At 38.3% G+C, this 27,629-nt stretch overlaps 1 protein-coding gene across 2 annotated transcripts; it reads right to left on the minus strand.

The window, feature by feature from the left end:
• Positions 1-4,417: 4,417 nt before the first annotated feature.
• Positions 4,418-27,228, minus strand: LOC102385116 (voltage-dependent calcium channel subunit alpha-2/delta-1-like). Of its 2 annotated transcripts, XM_025207602.1 has the most exons (8): positions 27,075-27,228; positions 26,931-26,983; positions 23,896-23,951; positions 23,637-23,766; positions 21,737-21,849; positions 18,168-18,250; positions 15,744-15,832; positions 4,418-7,832 (listed from the first exon to the last, which is right to left on the minus strand). In XM_025207602.1, exons 1-8 carry the CDS (start codon positions 27,189-27,191, stop codon positions 7,796-7,798), a joined length of 678 nt encoding a protein of 225 aa, XP_025063387.1. In that variant the 5' UTR covers positions 27,192-27,228; the 3' UTR covers positions 4,418-7,795. The 2 variants fall into 2 exon arrangements, with proteins under 2 accessions (XP_025063387.1, XP_006026690.2); XM_006026628.3 differs by lacking the exon at positions 15,744-15,832.
• Positions 27,229-27,629: the final 401 nt, after the last annotated feature.

Below are 27,629 nucleotides of genomic sequence, written 5' to 3' on the forward strand. Positions count from 1 at the left end.
TTGCATGCAGTGTGTAAAATAACTCATTTCAAGCAGTGCATGGAAAATGCTTTAAAGATTATCATGATGAGAAGGAAAAAGCCACCATGCACTGTGGCTATATACTTGAACATGCTCCTCAACAAAACAACTGCCAGAGATAACTATGAATAGCACTCCTCCTGTCCCCCAAACAAAAAGAAATACTGCAGAAAATGGTTGCAAAAGTAGCAAATGCAACATATTCCTCAGTCTTAAAGGCTTCTATGACTATATCAAAGTGTTTGCTGACACACTAGTAGTCACTTTACCCTTTATAATCCACTGTAGGATAAAGTAGCTGTGTTTCAAATGGGATTCTCATCAATCAAGAAAAAAGCTGTGGTTATATGAGTTGCTAAGATTCCTCAAGTCAGAAAGCCAGACTACACAATCAGATCAGAAGGCTGAGTTATTCTATACCTGTAGGTTTTTACTGTAGAAGAGAATTAACCAATTTTCCTTAATCTGTCACTTTACAGAATAAAAATAAAGGCCTTCCACATTTTTAAGCTGTAGTAAAGTATTCTAATTCAACTGAATTAGTTACACCGGGGGGGGGGGAGGCAGGAAGGCTATTTAGGCACATAAAAATGAAGGAGGGGATTTTTTTTCTCTTTCCTACATTTTCTTTTGGAGATCTTAGAATTCTTCATTCATGTTTAATAGCTACAAATTAGCTACTTATGCATGGTTTTAGCATTATTTGAATAAAAATATCCCAAAGCTACAAATGAGACTCAGAAGGATCATAGCCTGGCTGTGATGAACTGGGAAAATGTATGCATTACTTATAACTATTTATGTGCGGCTTAGTTTCCCTGTTCAACTCTGAATTGCTAATTATTTTAATTCAAGAGATTGAGTCTGACATTAGCTAGAGGGAAAAAAGATAAAACAGAGTTCCTCCAAATACAGAAGCTAGGTTTACATTTCTGAAGTGGGAGCCAATACTGGCAACAGGGTGCTTGCGATAGCCAAAGATTTAATAGGCCTACTAGGGAAAGGATCTGTAATCACTGGGCGCATTTACATGTTGCCATATGGTGACACTGCTATGGCATTTTGGAAGTACTTTTGGAAGTACTAAAGCATGGCACAGTATGGGTGGTTACTGTGCTGTGCGTACAGCGCAGTTAGATTTTGCCACTACATCACTGTAGCAACATGCTATAACCGGAGAGCGCACTGCTATGGCAATGTAACTGGTGATCACATGTAGACCTGCATAATCGCTATGTCACCACAGCACATTGCTACGTCACTGTAGGGTGATATGTAGATGCACCCATTAAGCAGAAGATTGATCTCCAGGGAGAATGGAGGGGCACTTGGTCTAAGTCAGTTCTACTCCAGGATCTTGTGGGGCATGGCAAGTGGGGACAACCAAATAAGCCTGGAGAGGAATGGATAACATGATCTACGTCATGTCCTTGGCACTGGTAGGGTGCCCTCTCTTGAGAATGCTCCCCTCACCTATTCTTACATACAGGCACCAAACACAGAAATGTGATGGTGAAGCCACTTTGGAGAAATCACATGTGATTGCTTTAAAAATACCAGAAACAGACTTTACCAGTAGCTGCAGGGAGCACCCACAGTATGGCTTTACCACTGCATTTCTACCATTGTGCATGTAAAACAGGAAGAGATGACCAACATATGGTGGAAAGCAGGCGCCCTTGACTGTGCTGAGGACACAATGTGGACACATCCTTTGCTGTCTTATCCCCTCTTCTTTAAGCACTGTACTCTTTCTGACCAATTAGTATTTTTTTGAAGACGCACTTTCAGGACTATTGCTTAATGTTTCCTGTCCACAGGATTCCAAGGATGAAGCTCATCAGGTTGGTAGGCAGGAGTTGTATCCTCAAGGCCCAGTCACAGACTGGCTGGAGTGACATGCCATTATTCATAGAGAAGGGGAAGGATAGGGTCCTTGAAAAGGAGACTGAAAAGGGGTCTCAAATGATAACACCTACACCATGGACCATGATGCACTGAATCAGGAAAACATATCAGCATGAAAATTCAGATGAACTGAAGTGAGAATCTAGATAAGGCTGTTCCCAGATCAAAACACGTGCTTTGTGCCATGGAAGTCTAAATGAAATCCTCCCATTGACTTCAGTGGGGTTTAAGTTAGGCAGCATCCAGTCACAAAATTGCTTCTAGTACAATTAAAGAGGAAACAGATGTTGCAGTGTGAGATTTTATATTTTATGTATACAACACTCCTGAATTTCTTAAATGATAGTGAAAATGTTGTAAGATGGTGTTAGTTACTGCTCAAGAAAAATATTGTATGCTGCATATTATTCCATATGTATTTTGAACTCAGGACTGGCATAAAATGTATCACTAAGGCACAACCATTCTCAAAACAGATTCTAGCAGTCAGATACATTTACAGATCCTGGAAATAAGCAATTTTATGGTAAACACTGTTGATGCTCGATGTTTTAAATAGACTGAAGAATTTTGACACAGAGGTTTACATTAAGACCTTACTTGGAAATTTGAGAAGAGAATTTCAGGTTTTTAACGTGTGCCGTATCTTTGTGGTACTCAGCACTGAAGACATCATGATAAAACTATTCCAGAAATGTGGTGAAAATGGGACAGTTACATGTTTGATGCAAGTGATTTATGGAGGCTGATCTGCGGTGTCATGAGTGGCCCTATAGTTTTTAATTTTGCCCTGTATCTCACTTCTTGGGGTGTAAAAATATACAAGCAGAATCTGTAATTGCAATTCTCTTAGTTCCTAACAATGTACTCTTGAACTGGGTTTGCTTATAATCACATTTCTCAGAGTCTGTCTCAGAAGGTTTTTAGACTCCGGCACACAGTCTGTGCTGGTTATGTTTGTTTTAGCTTTTAGAATATTTTACAGCTGGAAATGAAAGTAGAAAGCTAGGACTAGTACTGTCTAGGGCACATACGGAGGTTAGCTGCACATCTCCTCCCCAAAATGATCTGGGTTTTTATCATACTTTTTATACTTTTGATAAGATACTTAGATTCTAAAGTACAATTATGAAGCAATTCAAAAAGACGGAGAATAATTCAGCAGTTACACAGGCTCTACTTACATGCTATTGCCCAGGGCAACAATACATCCAGACTAGTAATTGATTTTAAATGATAAACTTTTATTCTGAATATACTGTTTTTGCACAAGAATTAAACACAACATTTCTAGGATTATAAACTTTTTTATAACATTATTGTACAAATTTTTACAAAATTTTATTTTTCCCAGGCTTGTCAAGTTCCACAAAAGTGTCAAGAGAACACAATAAAAGGGAGAAAAGACCTTTTTGCCCACTAAGAGCAGTCAAGCCTTTTAGGTTTTTTTTCTTTTTTTGCAGGAATGCGAGCATTTCAATAAAAATATCCCAGAAAGCATAATCCAGACATTCCATACAACACAAGAGAAGACAGCTTTGTCAGATCACAATTGCAAAGTCATGGCATCTGCAGCAGACAGTATCCCTTTAGCCTCAGTGAAATTATTTCTTCAAGATGATACTTTTCTTGGAAAGCCAGAAGCAGCAGAGATGCAAGGAGCTGGTATTAGGGTGAGGCCAACGCTTTGAAACTCTTGAATTGTTTTCAGATACTTTGTCTAAGTCTTTTTACAGTAGTGTACACAGAATATTAACAATATTAACATTGTGGCATGGAAAAAAAATGGCCTGGTTTAAAGACCTAGATGTCTGATGAAACTAGGGAAAAACTTCATACTAAGAAAGTGTTCCTGACATATCACTTCCAGTAGACAAGCTAGAAGCATCACAGAGTTTTGCAGGGGCTTTGCCATAAGTCATAAGTACTAGCAGGTTAGCATCCGGATGTGCAGGATTGGTGGGATTAATGTAGTGTTTCAAAATTAAGACATAATAATAATAATTAAGCTTTCTGAGTGTCAGTGTAAAGGGGAACAGAGGGTCTCAATGTCCTTTAAAAGATACTGAAAATTCTTAAATGCAGCAAGTAACACTTGGGTTGCAAAGGTCACTTAAAAGGGATACTGCCTATTTGAACCCAGTAAGGCCAGTTTTAAAGTTAGTAAAAGGAATATTATAGGAAAACTTACAAATGGCAGCAACACTGGTCTTGTCAAGTTAAGCAATAAAGCCTCAAGCATTAGAAATATGAAAAAGATCATACTAAAGTCTTAAAGGTACAGGACCTAAAAATCTCATCAATCAAACCCGCTATGTCATGTTAAAAACCTGTTACAAATGTGGACCACGGTCTGTGTTTTGGCAGTAATGCTGGTTGTTCAAATGAAAAAGAAGAGAAAAACCATTCATGTTAAGTCCGTATACCATTTTGTTGTTGTTTTGTACAATGCTAAAATGACTCCATTTGTGGTTATTTGTCAGATATACATTAGGTAATGAGATGACTGTGTAAAACCAAAACAGTTCAAACAGCTTGTCTGTAGCTCTTGTTTAGAGGCTTTAATCAAATACCAATCCAACTTCTTATTTAATAACTAAAAATATTAAAGCAATTTTTACAATATAATTTAAAAATCTTTCCATGTTAAAATCAAGGATTTGAGCGTGTTCTTTCACAAACTCTGTTATATGAGAGAAAATACATACCAAACTTCCCTGTAACCAACAAAAAACTTTTCCTACTCACAGAAGTGGTTTCTAAAAGATGGATCCAAGCACTTTGGCCAAGGTAATGTTCATATTTTGTTTGGTTTTCTCACAGATAAATATTTTATATATATATCTATATAGTGCATTTTCAAACATTTGGATATCATTTACATATACCCAGAAAATAAACAGCTCTCTGCAAACAGCAGTCAGACTTCATTTTTCTGTAGTAAGCCTTATTAAAAAATAAAATAATACTGGGCCCATCATCAGACAGGCCCGGCTTTGATGACTGAGTACTTGTAAAGAATGGGATTATCAAAAGTGCCAGAGTGATTTAAGAGCACAGTTCCCACTGACTTTAAAGGAGAAGAGAGGGCCAAGAGAGATGCAAACAGCCCCTGGTTCTTTGCCTGGGCCAGGAAAAATTCCCATCCCACAGTCTTGCAAGGGTATTCCTTTCCTCCTAATCTACGGTTGCGTTGTACCTTCAATGGATAGGAGCAGAGACACAGGGTACCAGTGGTCCTCCTGTGGCAGCATGGTTCTACACCACCCTTCCCTTTGGGATTTGCCTATAAGTACCTATCCTAAGTAACTCAGGATATGGCTCACACATGCTAGCAAATCTAGTCAAGTATGCATGATTTAAAAGTTGAAGTATTTTATTTTTCCATTACATGTTTTTTCCCCCCTGGAAAACTAAGTTGAACTATTTAAACATAAAGCACTTAATAGATCTTTCAAGTAATCAAAAAAAGCAAATACAAACTAATGTGCAATCTTAAGAGTTTGATCTTTACAGTCCTATAAGCATGTTGTTTTTTCATGTTTGGGGGTTTGAAGCATAGAGCCTCAATGTTGGAAAAATTCTTGCATTTGGCAGCAGGGGAAGGGAGGGTGAAGAGAACTGCAGCTACTGGAAAGTTTTGCTCTAATCCTCACTCCATACAGGTGAAAGCAGCTCATCTTCAGTGGAGATAAACTGGAGCTACCAAGCTCAGTCAGTTCTATTTTTAATCATATGCCTATACTAAAGGGATCAAAAGGCCAATGGTGATAATTCAACACAAAGATTGGAAGGGGGTTTTGTTTGTTTTTTATTGTTTCCCCTATTGAACTCCTAAACATGAGAACATACACAGCTGGAACCAAGGGTACATGTGAAAAACAACCAACCAACTATGGGCACAGCTACAAGTAGAGATTCAATTGTTGAAGTCATACCATGGGGTTTGAGGAACTTCTCTAACTTTCATGGCATGTTCATGCATGTCCAATAATTTCTCTGTAAGATTTTTGATGTAATCAAATTTATATCAGAGTCATTTGCCAGCATATGCATACCAACGCTTTGCATTTTGTTATTTTTAAGAGCTATTGTACCATATTAATATTTGCATATTGCAGCTGTTAGCAGAATTGTACAATATCAGCAGAGTTGCACATTCATTGGTTTAGCTGTCTTGCAATACTGTTTAGTTTTGAAAACTAGAAAAAAGCGCAAATCATATTTTGCATCTACACTATTCTACACTGTAATATTGTAATTTACTGCACCAATTTGTATCACCAACAAGGTTGTATAAAAACAACTGTTTTTTTGTAATTATTATTCACAATCAAGGATCAATGTGCATACATATAGATTCAAGGCTCCCCATTTGTTCAGATTATGTTCTAATTTCAGCAACCAGGAAAATCTTGTTTTGTTAAATTTGCTATTTTCAATATAAAATAGCAACAGCTAGAGGTTTAATATTACAGGTGCAACTGTATTGTAGAAACAAAGGGGGAACCTGGTATGAATCTTTGAGAACATATACTCTTCAAAAATAAATGCGTCAGATCTGATTTATATATACTTAAAATATCTGTACACAGGTTTTCATATGAGTGCACTAATCTGTATAAAACTCACCTCATCTCTTTTACCAGGCAACTAAATTACTTTCTTAGCTTTTTCATTGCACAGTATATTCAGAGCTCCGTTTAACAATATAATTTATGATGATTTATTCGCATCACATTGCAATGTTTAGTTTCTCACACAACAAAAAAAAATCACTCATTTATCTTGTCAATGGACTATACTCTACCATCAAAAAGAAAAAAAAAACCTTAAAAACAATAAAGTAGCAGCATCATCATGCAAAATACCCTTGGAAACCAACGTTCAATAATCACAAAGACATTTTTTTATTCACAAGTTTTTTGTTTGAGCATTTTGAAGGATTTGACTAGCATTATGTAACTGCACTGTGAAGAAACGGGAGAATATTACATCAAAATTAACATTTTTGTGAAGGGGACATGACACTGAATTTAAGAGGAAAACCACTGGTTTTGTTAAAACATTGAACTCCCAAGCACCTTTATATGTCTAAATTCAGTAGCTTCTTGCTTGCTTGACTTTATTTGGTTTTTAAACCAACAGTTTAAGAACCTACCAAAACTTAGCGGGCCACCCGTTTTGATTAATTTTGGCAGAACAAGCCACTCAGCATAAGGCATTTCAGTCACGGTGAATTTCTGAAGACAACTAGCCAATATTTTCATATCCCTAAACCATTTTGGATGAACTGGAGTCTATTATATATTCTGGACACAACTGATGTTCACAGCAGCCGTGAGGGTCTGAATAAAGTGAAGAAAGAGCATTCAAGAAATATCATCTTTACAAGTGCTCATGAAGAAGTGTTGCAAGGTCTGCAACAAATGCAAAGTTAAGTTCAAAATAAACAGAAATCATATTGACCATAAGCTACCTAAGGGGAGCCCTTATACATGAAGTCATCAATGATACCATAACCAACAAATTAAGATTCCTCCATGAAGCGCACACAAATTCTGTTCAGATGGCATAGATGATGCAGCATTCACACAAGTTTAAGGATCTGACTCCAACATGCAGCCACTGTGGGTGCCCTTTTGAGTCTTTTGCACAGAGTGATACCAAGTCACGGGCTTTGCTGTTCTTCTGCTGTTTGAATAGTTGACCCCTTTTAAAATGAAACTGAGGGCTAATGTTTTGGCAGGGTCTTGATTAGGTATGCAGGTTTTGGTTTAACAGGGTCATAACTGACAATGTCTGCTACCAGATAACAGCCAAAGCAGGAAAAACTGGATTCCAATCATAGACCAAAGTGATGGGTTCAGACCAGAGACCCCACCACAGTCTGTTGAATCTTCCTGTTGTAAGAAAAAAATAAGATAATTCAGTCTTAACTGAAGTAAACGACAGACATCTACTGAAATAAGCTATGTTTTAGGCTCTCATTTGTTGAACTACCCTTGCAGGGTAGATTTTGGTCTCAGATATATTGTTTTCCTTAAAAAAACATTGCAAGTAATTCTTGGAGCCATAATCTAAATGTTCTTTCTAAAAAGGACAGAGAAAGTAGTTCTAGACCACCTTCTAAATAGAAAAACAAATAAATACAAGGCCTACTGTGGATATTCACTGAGACAAGAAACAGTGTTTGTTAAAACCAGCGGATACATTTTTATCTTGTGCAAAATAGTTCAACCAGTTTAACTTTTTGCACAGACATAGTGGGTCTTCCAAAAACACTCTGCTGCAAGTAAAGATAGAAGAGTAGTGAATTATCCATGGTAAGAGAAGCAGCCTAGTTGCAAACAAATTTATCTCTAGCACTCCTGTGCAGATCTGCACTCAAAAGGAGCACACTGTACAACGAGACCAAAGACAGCAGAATGCTCTTCTTCAATTCCTGTTGCTGCTTTCAAGTACAGGAACAAACCTCATGTTGACTTACGGCTCTCTCTACAAATCACAGACAACAGGTATCTCACTTTGGCTAAGCTAGATGCCCCTTTATATTTTGCTGGGGCTGATTAGGGGCTGGGCTGGCTATTGCACTGCTCTGACAACTAATGGCCTCCAAGGTTCATTATGCCATCCAGGAACCACAGCTCTTGAAGCACATCATAACTCCAACCCCTTGTATTCTCTCAGGCAGGCCCTTAGCTTACCAGGCATAGATGAAGTCTTTTATGTCTGCCAACATAGTTAAGATTATGGACCTGATTTCTGGATCTGACTTGATGCACTTGATGTAGGGACCATCCCCTTTGCCATCGTTATGACTCCTTGGTTCTTAAGGCTGATGCCTAACTACCCAGAGTTTCACAAGCGGTTCTGAACAAGAGCACCTAACAACAGTTTAGTGTTTCGTAAGAATTTCCCCATGCCTGAGAGATTTGGAAGTAGCTAAAAGAGTAGGGCCAGCTTTATACTTCTTTTGACAACCAACACGGAAAAAGTTTTTTTTCAATTTTCCATTGTTTTTACTGTATCTTTATCATTGAGTAAAAGGACCCATATTTGATGCAGCTGTACTGTCCACCTTCTACAGTTTCTCACTGAAACTCTTCACTACGGACAGTAAGAACCTATTGGAGCTCAAGAAAGAGTTAGTTTAATGTTAAGTGTTGAAAGAAAGTTTACACCCGATGGCACTGGTTTTAATACCAGTGAATCTGCGCTGATTTATACCACATGAGGATCTGGCCCATGTTTTTTGTTTTTTTTTTGTCCAAACTTCAGGGGTTCAGCTCTAAAGGAAACTCCAATAACCAGTCACAAGATAACTTGACTTCACCCTACATTTTCTTCCTAAGCTTATTTATTCATGAGGTTTCCTGCAAAGACTTTTTGGTCCTAGACCTCAATTCCCATTGCCCACAGAGCTTCCTATCAGGATAGATGCTATGAAGATGTAGCATCTCTCTGTAAGGTTTCAAGACCTGTTTCAGAGTAGATAAACTAAGGAAACCAGCCATTTGTACTACAAGCATCTTCAAAGGATATGAAAGACATTTAGTACATATTTGGAACGTTTAGGCCATTATCTACGTAAAGAGTTGATTTGAAACATCCCTTGCCAGACATGTTGTAAAGCTATCTCTAAGAAAATCAAAGACTTTTTAGAATAAAAAGAGTTCTGTGGTTTTTCAATGCTCCAAGGGCTAAGGCTGATAAGACTAGCCAGGTTAGTGAATGTTCATGGATTTTCTTTTAAAATATATATCCAAGTGTTTCTAATTCTTATTTTCTCCTAAAGAAAACATCTCAGGCTTGATTCTGTTATCAATAAGGGCCCTTTCTATGATGCTTTTGTTTGACTGTTGAATTTATTTCTACTTTTTTGGCTTTTTTTCCTAGTAGTCTCCTGTAAGTTCAAACTTCCTAATGTTGCTGGTCAACAAATGAGTCACAAATGAAGTTTGCTGCACCAGATTTGTGAGATGAGTGAGATGTTATGACATGAAGATGCACTGGACTTTTAGGCTAAGTAAAGACAGTCAAAAATCCTAAGGCTGAGTCAATTCAATCTTTGCAGGTTAGTCTGAGCCTCATAGATTGAACCAATCAGTAAATGACCAGACATTCATTTTTGATTCTGAAATGCAGCCACATGCTTACAGTGGCCAAGCCAGGGGGCACTGCCTCCCTGCTTAACTGGGGCAGACAGTTTGGGCTAAGGCTAGCCTGCCCACCCTGTGAGGAGGGGTTTCGGGGGGTGCAAAGAATCCTGGGATGCAATCATCCAGATTTTCTTAAACTGGTTTTGGCCATTTTCAAAGCAGTTTATGTGCACCGAACTTCAGTTTTGTTACAAATTTGAACCAATTTCTGATCACTTATACCAGTGTATGTGTAACATCTGTCCCTAGTTTAGAGTTATTTAGTTTGGCTCCATTTACTTTCTTTTGGGGCTTGCATTGTGACTTGCTACATAGCTGGATTTCTATCCACAACACCTAAAAATAAACCAGTTGCATCTTCCTGGAAGTTACAACCACTAAGAAAAATTCATATTATGAGAGGGTAACTCATATAAATTAATCAGGGAGCAAAACCCCATTATCATATAACGTATCTGCAGGTGGACAGGTATACTAAAGACATGAAGGCACATGCATGAAGGAAAACCAAGGGTATAAAGCAAAACTGCACATTGGTTATAACATGGAGGGAAAAGTGTCAGTTTATTAAAAATAGCACCTTGTTTAAATACGGATGATGTAGACAGATTTCTAAGTCAGAATGAGCTTAGTAACCAGTGTTTATTTTTTACCTTTGTATTAGATCAGATACTGTGAAGAGTACACTGATGGCTGATCCCTTCTATTGTAAGATATGGCTGAAGAAACTGGGGTGAATTTTGTTACAGCTTTCCTTTTTTAAATATTGGGTTGAAAAAAATTACTTTGATTCTATACTGCTTCAATTTCTCAGAGTTTTAGTGCCTTACAATCATGGAAGAGGCCTCAGAAGCTCCAAGTTAAAAAGGCTTCACACCATATTCATCATGCTTGTGTGAATTAAGCAGTTCAAATACAGGTGTGACAAGTGTATACACACACACAATTATTTTTCTATATTTTGGATGTACTATTTGTCTTAAATTACTTAGAATTTCTAAGGCTTATAGACCAGTGGACAGTGGGCATGTATATGAACTTTTGCCTGTCACAACTCAGAAACAGAAGAACTTCTGTGGGACTTGGCTAGTTTTTACTATCCTAATCTAGGGAGAAATGTGCACAGTAAGGAATGAATCAGTGAATTTTATTCAAACTATTGTGTATTTTGCAACAGTGTGCATTGCAATTGTCAAAATTCCTGTATGCTTAAGTGGGTACATACAGGAAACAATGAAGAAGTGAAACGAAAATACAAAGGAGCGAGTGATTCCATTCAGATGCATGAAGTAAATCAAGGATGATATCATGGAAAGAAATGGAATTTAGGAGAAAGTGGTCTGAGCACAGAGTCAAGCTCAGTGCAACCACAGCTTTGCAGAATTATCTTCAAAATATACAAGATCACTTTCTTTCACAAGATTTGTTATTTATAACATCATGGTCACTCTCTTCTCCACATCTGCCAGGAATGATGGCACGGGACCTATTTTTTTCCAGCTTATGAAACCAGTCATTTCCCCATATACACAGAAAAACTAAATAAGAATGGCACGGCAAAGAAAAGGTTCCTATATTATATTTTTACTTAGCATTTGTAATATCATGTTTCCTTCACTGAAAAGAATCCTTTTTGCCGACTACTATACATCTTGGCAGCACAAACTTCCTAAAATTAGGTAATGCTTGCCAATTCTCTTCAGCAGCAAGTGCTTGGAGCTGGAAGTGGAAGATGATACAAATCCAAATGTCTCACTAGACAGCAGCAGTAGCAGACGGTGGGCTGGGTGAGCTGGGTGCTAGCCCCGGGTGACAGTTTGCAGAATGGCAGCCCTACATTCTGCACAACCCAGGAGCAGTCAGGTACATGGACCCTGCGCCGCTGCTGTAGTAGCAATAACTACTCTGGCACTCAGCAGCATCTTACCCGCTTTCTCCCCCTGCTCTCCAGCAGGGGTTGCCCAGGCCATAAACCCTGGCTAGTTATGCCTCTAGGCAGCAGTCCTACCATAATAATAATGGGGGAGTTCATTTAATGCAGTCCAACACTAATTCATACCCTTCAGATAAGCAATGAATGCTTGTACAAAAGGTATATTTGTATAACTAATAACAAGAGCTACTGGAAGATAATGTAGATTGTTAAAAATGTGAAAAACCCGTGTGGCCCCTCAGAAACACACTGCAGATAAATGTATTTTAAAATCATAAACTATAATAATAATAATTAATTACATTTTTAACTTGTACGTAGGAGACTTAATCATGGAACCTGTACTTGTTCTCTAAGCACTCTACGAAGAGAACAAAAAGGTAGGATCTTCACAGCCAAGGCTTTCCAGTTTTGGACTTTTAGCTGTTAGTTACCTTAAAGACACTTACTGTAAAAACAACTGTAGACTTTTTACAGTTATGCTACATAGCAAGTTTCCTCAGGATTAAGCAAAATACAGTTGACTTCAACTACCATTCTTAAATATGTATTTTTCATCCTGCTAGCAATACCAAGATATTTCCTATTTGTATTCATTTTCAATTGTTCTAATCAATAATTTTCTTGCATAATAGTGAGTAGAATATACTTATTGTTACTTTATTTCTCTTTGTAAAATGCAATTTCTAAAGTGGCTTACAACAGTTGTGTAAAATATTCATAAGCAAGACAAAACCTCTTGCTAAACTACTGAAATCAGTCTGCTGCAAGATCTTTTGGGCAAGAGTAGTAATTGAAATATAAGATGCATTGGCAGATCATTTAGAAAAGAACAAATTAATTTTGATCCAATCCTGAAACATGCTAAGTTTTAGGACACTGACTCATAACACTGCTTCGGGATGAATCTACATGTATGCTTTAATGTGGAGTTGATTGATTAGATCTGCAGTACAGTATCACCATCTATAAGTGTGGTCATATTAGGACACAGTAAATTAATTAACTCTGCCACAGGATAGTACTGTCTGGGACAAGTACATCCTACAGCAGAGTCATTTCCACCACTGTAACACACATGTAGACGATGACCAGGACTGGCTTGGGCACTGCTTGCTGGCTAGTCCTGCACTGTAGCACCCTTGTGCCCCAGCCAGCCCCTGCACAGCATGCTAAATGAGGGTAGCTCCAGGTTGGCAGGCTGACCCCCTGGCCCACTGCCATCCATGCCTGGTCTGCCCTGACTCAACATGCTGTGGGCCTGGGAGCATGTGTAAATGCTGCACCCAGGATACATAAACTGCAGTGTGAACTGCGCTGGAGTTTATTTCTTTGTCCTAATTGCACATGTAGATGTACCTCCCCCACCCCCATGGTTATGAGTGGGAGTAGAGGGAGTACAGCTTCTCACATAAGGTGTTCAGAAACTTGTAGATTGTTTTCATTTACCAGGTATATATACGCAATAGAAATAACACAGATAACTCCTTTGAGAGGTTGAAGAAGGCAATTTTGGTTTACAAGGAAAAAAAAGAAAACTGTGATAAGTGAACCTGTTAACTGTTGTACAGCATTGGCTTCAGGATCTTCAACAGAGCTACACTGATTTAAACCAGATGAGACCTTGCCTTCAAAATCAAAAGATTAGTAAGAGTAGTACTGATGAACAAAAGAAGTTATCTGCAGCTATAGTACTGCTGCTGAAAGCTTTTCAGTTAAAACTCTGTTTTTTGCACTTCATTTTATAGGCATTTTATAATGGCTTCCTAAGCACAGAACATTAGAAATTAACTTCAAATTCAGATTATGCTACTCTTGCATACTTGCACCTGGAACCACATTAGCTTGCGTTGGGGTGGAGCGGCCTCAGGCTTGCAGCAGGCTTGGGTGGGTCAATCCCAGGCTCCGGGTGGTAGCACTGGGCGGTGGAGGGCTGGATGGGGCATGAGAGTGCCCAAAATGCACAGCCATGTGGCTGACTGCCTAAACCTGCTGCCAGCCTGTGGCTGCTCTGTCCCAGCTCAAACTGCTGCGGTATCAGTTATCACCCACACATGCTTTCTGTGCAGTAAATGACTCCACCATAAGATAGTACTGTCGGGGACTCCCTGACAGTATTATTTTATGGCGGAGTTAATTAATTTGCTGTGCCCTAATGATGGAGCACGTGTAGACAGTGTTGCTTTACTGTGGAGCTAATTAGTCAATTGTGCAGTAAAGTGCATGTGTAGATACACCCTTTGTGTAGTATACTTAATTGCGTTAAATTTGACCTCTGGCAATTTAAGATACCACTTAACCTGAACAAAAATTTGGTGTTTTATATTTTTATATGAAATCTGGCTATTATTGGAGAAGGAACTTTCATTCTCTCTCACAACCTTGAACTACACCTATACAAATTTTTCTACTCCTGAGATAATTTAATACATGACATAATACTTAGAAAAAAAACCCCAGAACTATCAAAGTATTAAGTTTTAGTTTTAACTTTTCCCAGTACTGAAGATGATGAACTCTCTAGGAACATTTTGACTAAGCTGGTTTTATTTTTTTCTTCTTATTAAATTCAGGTAATACTCTAGCCCCATAACTATATGTACTTACCTTCAAACAAAACATTATTAAAAAAACCCTCTTTAAACATTTCTAACACCTTTTAAATAAATGCAATGTACATATTGTATTTTTAACATTGAGAATTAATTATATTAACATGATAATTGAATTTATTTTATTTGTTCTTTCCATTGTTAGCTCTATGGAGATAGTCATGGAAGCATCTCCCCCTAGTGGCTTGATGCGAAGTTGTAGTGGTCCCCCTATATTTTGAAGGGTATATACCTTTCCACTATATAAGGATGGAAGAATAGCCTCATATGAATCGTTAGTTCTTCTGTATATGTACAGTGACTGTGGTACCTAAGATTTCTTAAACAATTAAACATAACATGGAAAAGAGGTTGGTATTTCTTTGTGAACCTAGAATATGTCCACGCAGTTACATTCTAGGTCATAGAGACGACCTTCAGGTTTTAATCTGCATATATAGCATATTTTCATCAGAAGAAACTGCTTTTATTTTGATGATAATGCTGTGTTATGCTGGATAACAGTTACAGTAAACTTAAGAAGTGTTGTATTTATAGATTCAGGTTAATCAATGAATATTATTTGGATCATGAATCTCTAAACTCTAAACACAGCATACAGCACCCAATTATGTTTTCCCATTTATATCTTTATATTTGCAGGTATTGTCATTGCCTTAGCACCTTTCTTTATTTCTATGCCGAAAGTTGGCCTTTAGCTTTTTTCTGTTCCCCTTCTTCCTTTTCTTTTGGTCCTTTTCAGGGACAAAGGAGGCAATAAATATTTTGAAGGACTAGCATGAAAAGGAATAGCATCAATATAAGGTTATATATGTATACAAGCTCAAATACTGCTGCTCTACAAAGCCAATAGGATTTTGTGTCTATTGTGTTTATTACGGAAGAGGTCCCATGGTTCTATTAATTCTGATTTACAAGGCTTCCCACAGGGTTTTTTTTAGTACTTAATTCTGCTTAATACTGGTACAATAATGTGCTCCAGATTGCTGCTTCGGGGACTCATTACATTCTGTTTTCTTTTATGTGTTAGTTAGTAAAAAAAGTTTGCCAAGTTTTATTAAGCAAAGAACAAAAAGAAAACCAAAAAAAATAGAGAAAGTAACTGACCATCCACACCATATGAAAACTTGCAGAAAAATGAAGATAGGAGCGGACATCATGGCAGAGGCACGACTCGTTGTGCATATAGGCTGATCCTATTAATAACGGGCAAAGTAGCAAGTAGAGGAAAGGAAAGAAAACACAGAAAAAAAGACATACAAGATGAAATTTCATGCAAATTGCTGGCAGTTAGCAGAGTTAATGTGAAAGCATTCACCCAAGTGCAAGAGATTCACAGTGAGTAATTGAAATAAACTTAACCAAAATATTTCACTATTACAAAACACATGACTTACACACTGAATAGCACATCAAGCTAGTGAGCAAGATTTGCACTTTCACACACAATAATACCTGGATTATATCTGTTGGAAAATTTCCTACATTTAGGACTGATTTGCATATACAAGATTTTCTTAATGTTTATTTGGCCTTGGTCAAACAGAAACCACATTTTAAAAATTTACTACTCCTTTTGTGCAAGATCATTTACAAAAAAAAAATGCTTTTACTTCCATGGTTTGAGCTTGGGTAAGTACTAGGAATATTTGATTGATACATTAAGTGTCAATTCCAGAGGCATACAGCATGCTATATCATATGTTATATTAGACACAGTGTAGTTTAGCAGCAGAGTCAAAGAATGACAATTGCTTTGAGGAAACCACTTTTCTCCTTTTGTTAAGACCACTTTTCTATATGCCTATAAGGAACAACAGGATTACAAATGCAGAGGACTAATATGCTTTAATTAAAAAAAGAACTAAATTGCAAGCTACAAGATCTGAAAGCCATTTGTAAATCTCTCTCTGATCTATAAGGCCCCCTCTACATGTGCAGGTAAAGGTGTTATGGGATATAATGGTTGATATACACAATCATGCCTTCTGCCAAGCCACATGTGTACAGCAGAAGGTGTGATTGTGGGATTGTGCATTAGATCCCATCATGTTTTACTGCCAGTGCAAGGGGAGCACAATCCCAGACTTCTCCTGTACCAGCAGAAGTAAGCTCCTGTGGCTGGCTGAGAACCCCATGCACCTCAGTTGAGGGACTCCCAGCTGCAGGGACACCCCATGCACCTCTGGGGCAGGGGGATTGTGATCCCCCTGCCATGGCAGTGTGTGAAACTCTGAGGGTAGAAGGATTGTCACAGAAGTGATTCCCTCATTGCACGGTTGTAGAGAAACCTTTGGGGCTGAAGCATCACTGCAGGGGTAAACTCACTGCCTGATAAGTGCAGGAAAGAAGAAACCCCCAAGGACAGAGGATCACTATAGTGGCGATACTCTGGCTCCAGGTGTTTTCCGCACCTTCACAGCAGAGGGATCACTCCCAGCATTTTGCTGCAGGGTGCTGCTGGGATCCAGGGTCTGCAGCTGATAGAGCTTATAATCCCCAGCAGTCGTGGGACTCACACAGCCCAGCTGGGCAAGGTGCACCTCTAAGCTGGGAACCCTGTTACCTGATAGAGCTCCCAGTCACAGGGAAGACCCTGCTACACGTGCAAATTAAAGCTTGATTGCAACCAGCTATAAAGTTAAGACACATTTTTGAGTGCTTGCTTCATAGCTGGTTGGAGGTTTTTATTGTGTAATAGCTACTTTGCATATGTACCTGGTCTCAAGGTAGCTGTACAATCAACCAGCTAATTGCACAATACCTGTAATGTGTAAAGGGGGCAAGTGTCTTTAAAGACATTAAAATAGCTTTGGAGTCAAATCTTGCTAAGCATCAATCACCTTTAAAACCAAATTACTTCAGTGAAGGTTGGAAGGCATTCTTCAGTCTGCAATATTGGGCTTAAATAGCAAATTACATCATGGGAAACAAAGGGCAGCCACTGAGGTGTGCATGCTTAGATAATTCATAGTGCAATAACCTATCAATCATGGTTCAGAATGAATATTTTGGATTCAATTTGTTTTCTTTTTCAGACAGTATTTAAAAATGAAAGAGAAAAATAATACTTAAATATCAAAACATATATTCTTCTCTCTCTTGCTGTTCTACCAAAAGGATATCTCAATCCTAATTCAGTACTTCTAGTATCTTTCTATTATTGGATGAACCAATAAACATATCTTATTTATAAAAGGACTAGCCAGAGCCACATGCAGATCATTAATTTATAAATTAGGTTTGTTGACCTACTGGTATCTACAGGAATCATGTGTGAAAGTGCAACGTCTATAGGAAAGGCAGATAAGAAAGCAGCAGTTCATTTTATGTTAAATCATAGGACACTTGAAATAAAGTGACTATGGTCCAGAGTGAACAGTATGTTTAATGAAAGATAGATTAAGTCATCAGGCATTGGGTACGCTTAAGCATAGATTGCATCTACATTGCTCTAAAACATCTCCACAGCTGTCTTTCAAGGGAGTGCTCTTATCTCTGATTCTTAAATCCTTGTGAACTCAACCTTACCTGCTCCGCTTGATCAAAACAGACTTCTGGCCCCTTCCTGTATCTAGGCTGCTTAACCATTTCACAGGGATTTGGCCCTTCATCTGATACTCTGATTAAGGAATACAACACATTAATAGTACCAGCATTTGTTTTTATTTCTTATAATCATAAGCATGCTATGTGAAGCAAAACACGGACTTCTCTGAAAGACATACATTAGCAGCTACTGGCTGCTCTGACTGATGTAGGTTGTACTGCAATTCCCACCCATTGTGACTGTACTCTGTTCAAGAAAACAGCATTAATAGAGACCAAATGTGCTTTGTTTTTGATGACTTACAGGATAACCTTCTGCTGCTTCTAATCAAGATAATAAAGTAGACACTACAAGAATTGGAATAAAATCGGCACATCTAACATTGCTTCCATAAGATTTTTTCCCTTTATTGGGGCAAAACGCAAAGTGAGGGGAGGAGGTGGGGAGAGAGAACCAGTTTATTTTGTAGCATTTTTATTATATTAATTTCATTAGGTTAGTTTTAAACACAATGGGAGTTTTGCAAAAAGGTTACAAGATCTAGGCCTATTATAGTATTCATTATTTGAATTAAATTAAAAATGATCTTACATTGAGATTAGGGCTTTTATGCAAAAGGCACTGTATAGGTTGGTATGAACAGAAATAAAGTTTAATTACCTCTGATTACGGTTTCAAGTGTTTGAGCAGGAGGTGAAAAAAAAGCTGAAATGACTCACCCAAGATCAATAGCAGAAATGAAAACAGTACTTAAGTCACTGAACTCACTGCCGAGGAACAGGATTTTATTGTCCAACACTTCATGTCTATAATCACATTACCATGAGAAGTTTGTTGAGCCTTTTATAAATTTCAGCTGTTGCTATTTGAAATTGTCAAATCTGGGTCTAGAGTATTTCAAAAGCTTAAAACACTTCAAAATAAGTCTCATAGATACAATCTGTGCTGATTTATGCTCAGGGCAATACCCTGGCCAACTTTCACTGCAATCTGTGTGAAGTCAGTGAAGTCATCCCAGTACAGATGAGACAGTAACATGGAATTTCATTTTATAACAACTGGCAGCCTTGTTCACACCTTATTAGCTGTCTCTTACCTAGTGATATCATGATGGGATATATGTGATGAGATTTCTATCATGACAGAAAAGTGTCAGAGAAAGGGATAACTTTAAAGGTTATCTCACTTTAACAAATCTGTACCAGGCATCTGGAAGAAAAGCTTAATAACAAATACCTGCAGATGAATAGCATCCAAAAGTCACCCTCTTGTGTGTCATCATGCTACATCTGCATTTCACAATGCACCTTGAGACAGCAAGCTTGACTTAGTGCTGCTCAGGTAAAACAAAAATAAAGAGTCAATTCATTTTGTCAAACATAAGCCCATCTAGACACTCAAGCTGCCAGCCTTTTCATCCGACCCTGGGAATTTAAGTGCTCCACAGGGAAGTACATAAAACATGCTTCCATAGATGTAGCTTACTTCTCAACCAAAGCACAGATAGAATTATAATCTTATCGTGAATGCGACAGTTAGTGCCTTTCCTAGGGACTACCAGGACCACCACGACAAGCAGCTTTATCATCTGGAGCAGAAAGAAATTTGCAAATCTCTCCTCATAGATCTCTTTGCATGTACATACTTATTTTTGACAACAGTCTTTCTCTACTGTCTGTTAAAAGTCAGGCACTGTTATCACTTTTCATGCTGTCTATATAGCCTAAAGGCTATGGAAGGTCTGAGGGAATTTCCCCTGGCACAGGAGCTGTGTGAAGTTGTTTTTACAGAACTGACCACACATAACAGAGATGAGAGACGGGTGCTATGCTGAGCAATTGAAAGAGAGTCGTGGAAATTTGCTGTTGTTAGCCAGTGTACTGCAGGGACTCCAAAAGGCACAGGCAGGAGGGAGGACGTGCATAGAGCACTATGCACTGTGCTCAGGATTCAAAGTGGTATAGCAAGTACCTAAGATTAGGTTTTGCAGTACCTTAGTATTAAGTTTTTTGGTCAGGACAGCAATTTAATTTGAGCAGATTTGGCATACATGACTCCTTTACAGACACTGCACCAATTCTGATTTAGGTGACTTGACACTCTATAAAGGCAACTGGTACACACGTACAAGAGAACAATTCAGAAAGTCTGGAAAGCTCCTCAGAAGCAGAAAATAGGAAATGCTAAAACATGGAGTGGGTTTGAGCTTACTTCCAACACAAGATGCCCACGAGGTGTTTCTGTCATAGCATCTATTCTCACTTCTGAGTACTGTGGCCTAATGGGTTTTGGAGGTGGTGCTGTGCCCCCTTTGTCTAGTAGTCCAATGGTAAAAAAAACGTGTCCAGGAATAGACCTGGGTTTCCTTTCAGGGTCAGAGAATTTGGACCCATATTCCTGTGCAGTAAGAAATGTCTTTACCATCACGTGACAGATTAGACTAGGTGAGGGCACTCTCCCCTATTCATCCTGAAGATGGACAACTAAGAGCACAGGAGTCATGGCACCAGAAGGAGCACAAGCAAGAAGGAGCAGGCACCTGTAACCTAATGGTTGAGGCAGTCCACTGAGGTGGGAATCCTGCTGCTGCCAGCACTGTTTACAGTGGCAGTCATTGGTTAAAAAAGGAGGGCAAAACAAGCCAGAAATCACGCTAGCAGCAAAGTCTAGACCTAGGGCTCCCTTTTCTGGGTAAGTGCCATAGGTAGTTGCTTTCTCCAAGTGTTGCACATTGCATTAAACAAGTATTGCTTTAAAACATGGGGGGAGAGGGAGAGAGAGAAAATGCGTGAGAGAGTGCCCTAGCTACAGAGACTGAGAGCAGCACCCGCCTCACCAGGAGCGACTTCACGGCAGATATTTTAACTGGCCACCATTGACTCCAGCACTGCTAGCCCCTAATGACTTGCCAGCTTTATCTTGGGCTGCCTCTTCCATGTTGTACCTCTCAAGTGAGACATCACTTTTTATTCTGCCATCTCCATCTATAATGCCTGCACACCCCAGTTCATCCGATGTACCTGAATGGGAGTTTTTGCCTCTACTCTTATTTTATAGTGAGGTGAGGGCAATTAGCATATAAGCACTAAGATTTGATCAGCTCAAGCACTACAGGTAGCCTGAAGGTGTGCTCAGCTCCCAGGTCAGGTGACCAACTAAGACCTTTGGATGTACTTCCCATTCCTGGGCCCTGAAATTGAACCGATGTCAGGGTACTAAGGTAACAGGCAAGTGGGTATCAAGTGAAGGCACACATGGCCTTCCAACACATCAGAGTCTTTTCTAGCGTGAAAAATCCCATATATTTCCTCAGCATGGGAATACACATGAAGACCAGCAAATCAAAAATGTATTTAATCAACTATGGAAATTATTCAGACGATCCTTTTTGGGTTTTGTTATGTAGAAATTCTGCATGGTAATCACTGGTTGACACGGGTGCTACAGTTGCATGCCACTAAATGTAGAGAGAGGGGTCCTATATCATATTCCAATATTTGCTAAGCAGTAATGAATCAACCTAACCAGTAGACCCGTTCTTAAAGGATACCCGGCTTTTCTGCTTGCATCAATGGTTTTGGATCACAAGAGCGGCACAGAAATTGGCTGTCACTGATTATGAATACTAGATTGGTGTTTGAAATCTTCTCCGCATGATAAAGTCTAAAAAAAAAAAGAACCATAATTCCCATTACATGAAATGAGGGGGGGAGGGGGTTGCACTTATTCATGAAATCATAAGAAACTCTTAGAAATACATAGATTAAATTCAGCTGCTAATGCAGGAAAAGCATGTTTTATATGAACAGCAAAGGATGGCTAAGGGAAATTTTGCAATCCTTTTGACAGGTGCATTGCTTCCTATAGAGTAAAAGCAGGGATGAAAAAATGGAAAAAAGGACACAAGGTGACTTTATATTAACATGTAACCAGAAGCATATGGCTAACTCAGTAGCTGTGCTGAGAAGGGAAACCAGTTCAGCCACAATTTTATTGCCAAGGCAGGACGGAAAAACATACTACACTGAAAAAAGTTGGACAAGAAAGCCTATTACAGCTAAAGGAAATGTCTACTTCTTTGTTCACTTAGTATCCTTGCATGCCTAAAATATATTTGATGTCCCATTATATCTTTTAGGTATGATATCTCCCATCTTAGACACCAGAGTTAAGAGTATTTCTGTACAACCAATGCTTGTTTTTGGTATTTCAAATGCAAAGGCAGTTAGATTGACATATAGATAGATGCAAAGCTAAAATAGGTATATTCAAGAAAGGTGAAAAATAAAGTAAAACATTTCTCAGCAATGAAAAAAATGATTTCAGGATGTTTGTTCTTGTTTTGAATTTAGAAAATTATATCTATTCTACCCTGTCAATTTTTTCTACCCATCTAAAGCAAAAAGGCAAAAGTTAGCCTTTGTTTTAAATGGAGATAACGTCATTCATCTCAGCAGGATTACTTTTGACTATTCATAGTTTAAATTTTACCCAGCTGCTCCATTATATTGAGAAGTTGAGGAATATTGAATTACACATATTACATAAGAATTAAATCAGCAGAATTACTGGACAACAAGGGAAAATGTGAAAAAGCTGATCAGTACTTTGAACATGTCCTGACTTTCAATTTGATAATGGGACAAATGGGAAAAGTATCTCAGTTCGAAATATTTGAGATAGAATCCCAAAAGTTCAATAAATGAATTTTTAAAAATGCATAAACGCCTTTATAAATAAAATGTCTTAAAATACATACAAGATAGTTCCATAAAACATAAAAATGCAACTCAGAAATTGTTAATACTGCATGTTAGTGCATACCCGTCACCCCCAAATAAAATAACTACCTTGTTTTGGGAAGCAGAATGAGAGAGAAGGAGGGACAGTCTACTCTTCAACAGCACTCTCTCTCTCCTTGTAACTCTGTCGCTCCAGCCTTAACACTGTCACAGCCACTGCCAAGTTGGTAGCAGCTTTTGGCAGAGCAGCCGAATTCAGCAGTGGTTTTAGCAGGGTTAAGGCTTGAGCATCAGACTGCAAGGAGAGGGTGAGAGATGCTGAGAAGTGGACTCTCCTGCATGCTGCTGAGCCCAGCACAGAGCCAGCCCCTGGTAACCACTCCAGTGCAGAAATCAGCTGCCCTGCTTAAAAGTCACACTCCAGTTTGGGATGATAATTTTTTTAGGCAAAGGATATATGTGCTATGAGAGTAAATACTGTAAATTAAATAATTACAGATAAAATAATGCTGTTTCAAGCAAGAATCCTAAACATATCCATGTAAACATACACTTAACTATACATGCTGTAGTGTTGTGCAACACTAAATATTACTTAACCTTTCCACTATGTGTGATGTAGCTAATGCGTGGATGAATTTACCCTGTAATTGCCTTTTCTACAATTCACATGGACAAGAACTGTTTTGCATAGTGAAAAAAAATTACCTGGAACAGTTAATACAGTCTACGATCCCCATGAAGGATTTATCATCATTTTCAAAGAAATACTGAGTTTGCTCAGTAATGCAGCTCTGTTTTGACAGGGCAGCCGTCAAATCATCGTCATCCATGTCCACTGAGAGACAGAGAGGGAAAACAAAGGCATGGCCAACTTAGGGATACAAAGAAGAGGGTAGAATTTGGCCGTGTGCCTGGAGTTATAACTTTTACCTTACGCTGCCCCCCAAACAAACCATGCATTCACCTGCTTCCAGGAAACGAGGAAAAGTCAGGCTCAGAAACAACTGCTGTAAGATAGACCTGAAGAGAGAAAAACAAAAGTTTTGTTAATTAAGTAACGATTTGTTGCTATTTTGTCTATAGCTTTGCTGTCCCCAATGTTTTCCTGGGTTTCTAACTGAGCAACATCTTACATTAATTACACTTACACCAGCTCATGTGACTGCTATTATCTGCTATATTTTGTTGATCACCTTCTTCCTTCCTTCCCTCATATGCTGTCTGACTGTCACTATTCACTGCCCTTATACATGTGTCAGCTAGCAGAAATGGTAAAGAGCACTTTAACTGTGATCCTTTTAGATCTCTGATTTTTGTGGAATAAAGATGCCTTTAAAATCCTTTAAAATAAAGGTCCTTTTAAAATCTGCACCCTACCCCAGACTCATTGGCCTCCTAGCACTTTACACCTGACAACAGTCCTGGAAGGCAGAGAAATACTGGCATATTCAAACTACTTTATAAATTTATAAGCCCACATCCATTCTTGCATTTCAGATCACCTCTGTCATTTCTTCCTGGATGAATATCTTCAGTGTATCTTTTGTATAAGTTTAGGATGGCTAAAATAAGCTCTGTTTTTCCTTATTCACATCTATATCATTTCTATTTCAAATACCTTATTTCTGTTGCAGAAACTTCCGAACTTGCATTTCTCTCTCCAGGTTTGACACACTGTCAAAAACAATGAATCGCTACCCTTACCTGGAATCCTTCCTGGGCTCCTCCAAACTGCAACTTTTTCTCTTGTAGCCCTAACTTTTGCCGACGTATCTGACCTACTGCCTTTTAGTGGAAAACTGTTACAAGCTGATGAATATGCCTCACAAGTCTGAGGCTCTCTCTCCACCACAGATATACCCCATTTAATCCAGCCATGAATGGATACTGGTTATTTGGGCTAAGAAAAAAAGGTGGCAATATACAATACTAGTCACATGTACTGTTAGCTACAGACAACAGTGTGTCATGGTATCCACACAGCCTATGGAGCTGAGGCAGAACTTGGACTATATATTTTTTTTTATTCCCTCATTTTTTGCTCCACCCAAAATGCTGGCTTCAGTGCTCCTTTGGTTTGATTCTCCGGTTCCAGGACATATCCTCAAAGGAAAGGCATCTCCAAGTCACCCCTGTGATTAGGACTTGACAGCACTGCATGAGCGGGCTCATTTCATTCTTACAACATTGTTGGTAAGGATCACTGAATGGGCAGCATACAGTCCTCGGGGATGAAGACATATCTTGTTATTTAATGACCCAACTTTCTGATAAAGAAATTAAGTCTCACGTAGCACTGTAGATGTGAAGAAGGTTAACTTAGAGAATTTACTGAGGATGAATGAAGAAAAGAAGCTTGGAGAAATTATGAATTGCAAAAGTGCATAGGAGAGAAGATATTTACTCCTTAATCAAATTCTAATGCTCCCCTCATAAATGTTAAAAATTACTTACTTTTTCATACATTTTTGCCTGAAATGCAATGATTTTCTTTAACCTGGCTTCTCCTATTTCTCTGCTTTGCTTTCACCAGCTGTTTTGCTAAATCCATTCTGATATTTTTTTTACTCTATTTCCTTAATGGCCTTCTCTACCTCTTCTAACCTAGATTCCAGTTTTAAAAATTCCACAGAAGATACTTTATGGTATGCTTTCAATTGTAACACTGGGGAATACAAGGCCCAACTCTAAATTGAGTCCAGACCACTGCATCTGATTTGAGAATTGATAATCCAAATTTCTCTGTCTGAGCAAAGATTAGGTTTCTTCTATGGATTATTGCCCATCTTCAGTTTTTGAGGTTCATTTTTATTCTAGAAAACAAAGATCTTAACTACTCCTGCTAGCTAAATGTACCAATAAAAAAATGGGCAATATCTTCAAAGTGCCATCTGTCAGACAACTGCTACACATCCGTTCAACTGTAATATATTGTAATACTTACCTCCAGATACTAGACAGCATATCCCACCATGCTAATTGTTACTTGGAGGAATCATTACAAATCTTTGCAATGGGGAAAGGGTCAGAGGGTGCACTTCACATCATTGTAGAAGGCCTGTCCAATATATACCATCCCGCTTAAGTCCCAATTAAACCTTTGCCATGTGGGTGAACTAACATATATGGGCTGATATTGCCAATACACACTGGCTGAATTTATTCTTATCTGTGACATAAAACTACCAAAATAATTCCTATAGTTATTTCTCATTATATATGGACCTAAATCAAAATGAGACAATGCTGCTATGTGGAGCTTTAGCTTAAAGATTTATACATTATTGTATTTAGCTAAAATACTAGTCACTTTAGTACAGTAATAAGTATAATCCTGGCTCCATAAAAATCAAAGACAAAATCCCCCCCCAAGTTAAAGCTCCTACTTTTCCAATCTACAGTAGTCTGTCAGGTATATGTTATCTAAATGAAATGTAGTTGTGCTGAAATGGAGCCAAATAAAAAAACCGGAAGTTTTTATCGCGTGCTGTGTGACATATGGTTGCTTCCTTTCAGAGGTGTTATTATGTTTATGGGCTCTTCCACAAAAACAAAACAAAACAACCAAGAACTGCTGAATACTACTAATCAATGTATTTTGATGTCACATGATGTTCCTAAATAAACTTCCTTACTTTTTCCAGTGGAAGCTGATATGCATTTTAGCAAAATGATTTACTATACTAAGGATTGAAAATTGATTCTTCATCAGCTTGCTAGAATGAATTAAAAACTATATTGTATTGTATTATGGAAACATATAATCAATAATTATGAATAGGTTAATTTGATCTGAAATCTGCCAGGCAGAAATCCCAGTTTAGGATAATTAATCTAAAACAAGCATCTTCCACCTACACATGAAGGTTAGAGTGAAAGTTGAGAATTACAAAGTCTGGGAAGACTAATTTTGATTTATGATCAAAGAAGCTTCCAAGAAGCTTCACAGAATAAAGTGACTACTGTTTTTATATACATTATTAGAATATTAGAACTTACCAGGCAGCTGCAGAGGCCCACCATCCTAAATGCAAAATATCTGCTATTGTTGGCTGGAAAAACATGATAAAGAACATGCCATTAGTACATGGCATCTGTATGTCCATAAAAGAAATGATGATAATTTGGCAAAGGGATACTGACCACATATGCAGAACGAAGCCCAGCTCCTTGCTTTGGTTCTTCTTCAGGATCACATACAGACTGATAATCGTACGACTTGTTAAATGCATATAATGACATGTTAATGAGATTTCGCATCAAGCCAGGATCAATTTCACCAAAGAATCTTCCAATCTGGTATTAAAAAAAAAGTGTCAATAAAAACACTTCTGAACATTTTTATGACATGACAGGTAAAAAAATTAGAAAAAAATCTCAACAATTTTATTTATTTAAAAAACATGGTGTTTTGATGGAATGGATGTTTTTAATAAGTGAAAAGCTGAAATACTTGTGGTATTATATACCAAAGATTTAATTCTCAATTCGCCAGACAACCACAAAACCAGTAGCATAACTAGGGCGGGGCGGCCAGGGCAGCGGCCCAAGGTACCAATTTGGGGTGGAGGCATAAAAATAGCAGCTTCTGCTGCAGCTGTACAGCCATCCCAGCAGCACAATGACAGCTGGATGTCACTACTGCCCCCATGTGTGTCCTGATGTCTTGGGTGCCTCTGTGTCCTGATGTCTTGGGTG

This window comes from Alligator sinensis, unplaced genomic scaffold (genome assembly GCF_000455745.1).
Source record: "Alligator sinensis unplaced genomic scaffold, ASM45574v1 scaffold481_1, whole genome shotgun sequence".
Taxonomy (NCBI): domain Eukaryota; kingdom Metazoa; phylum Chordata; order Crocodylia; family Alligatoridae; genus Alligator; species Alligator sinensis.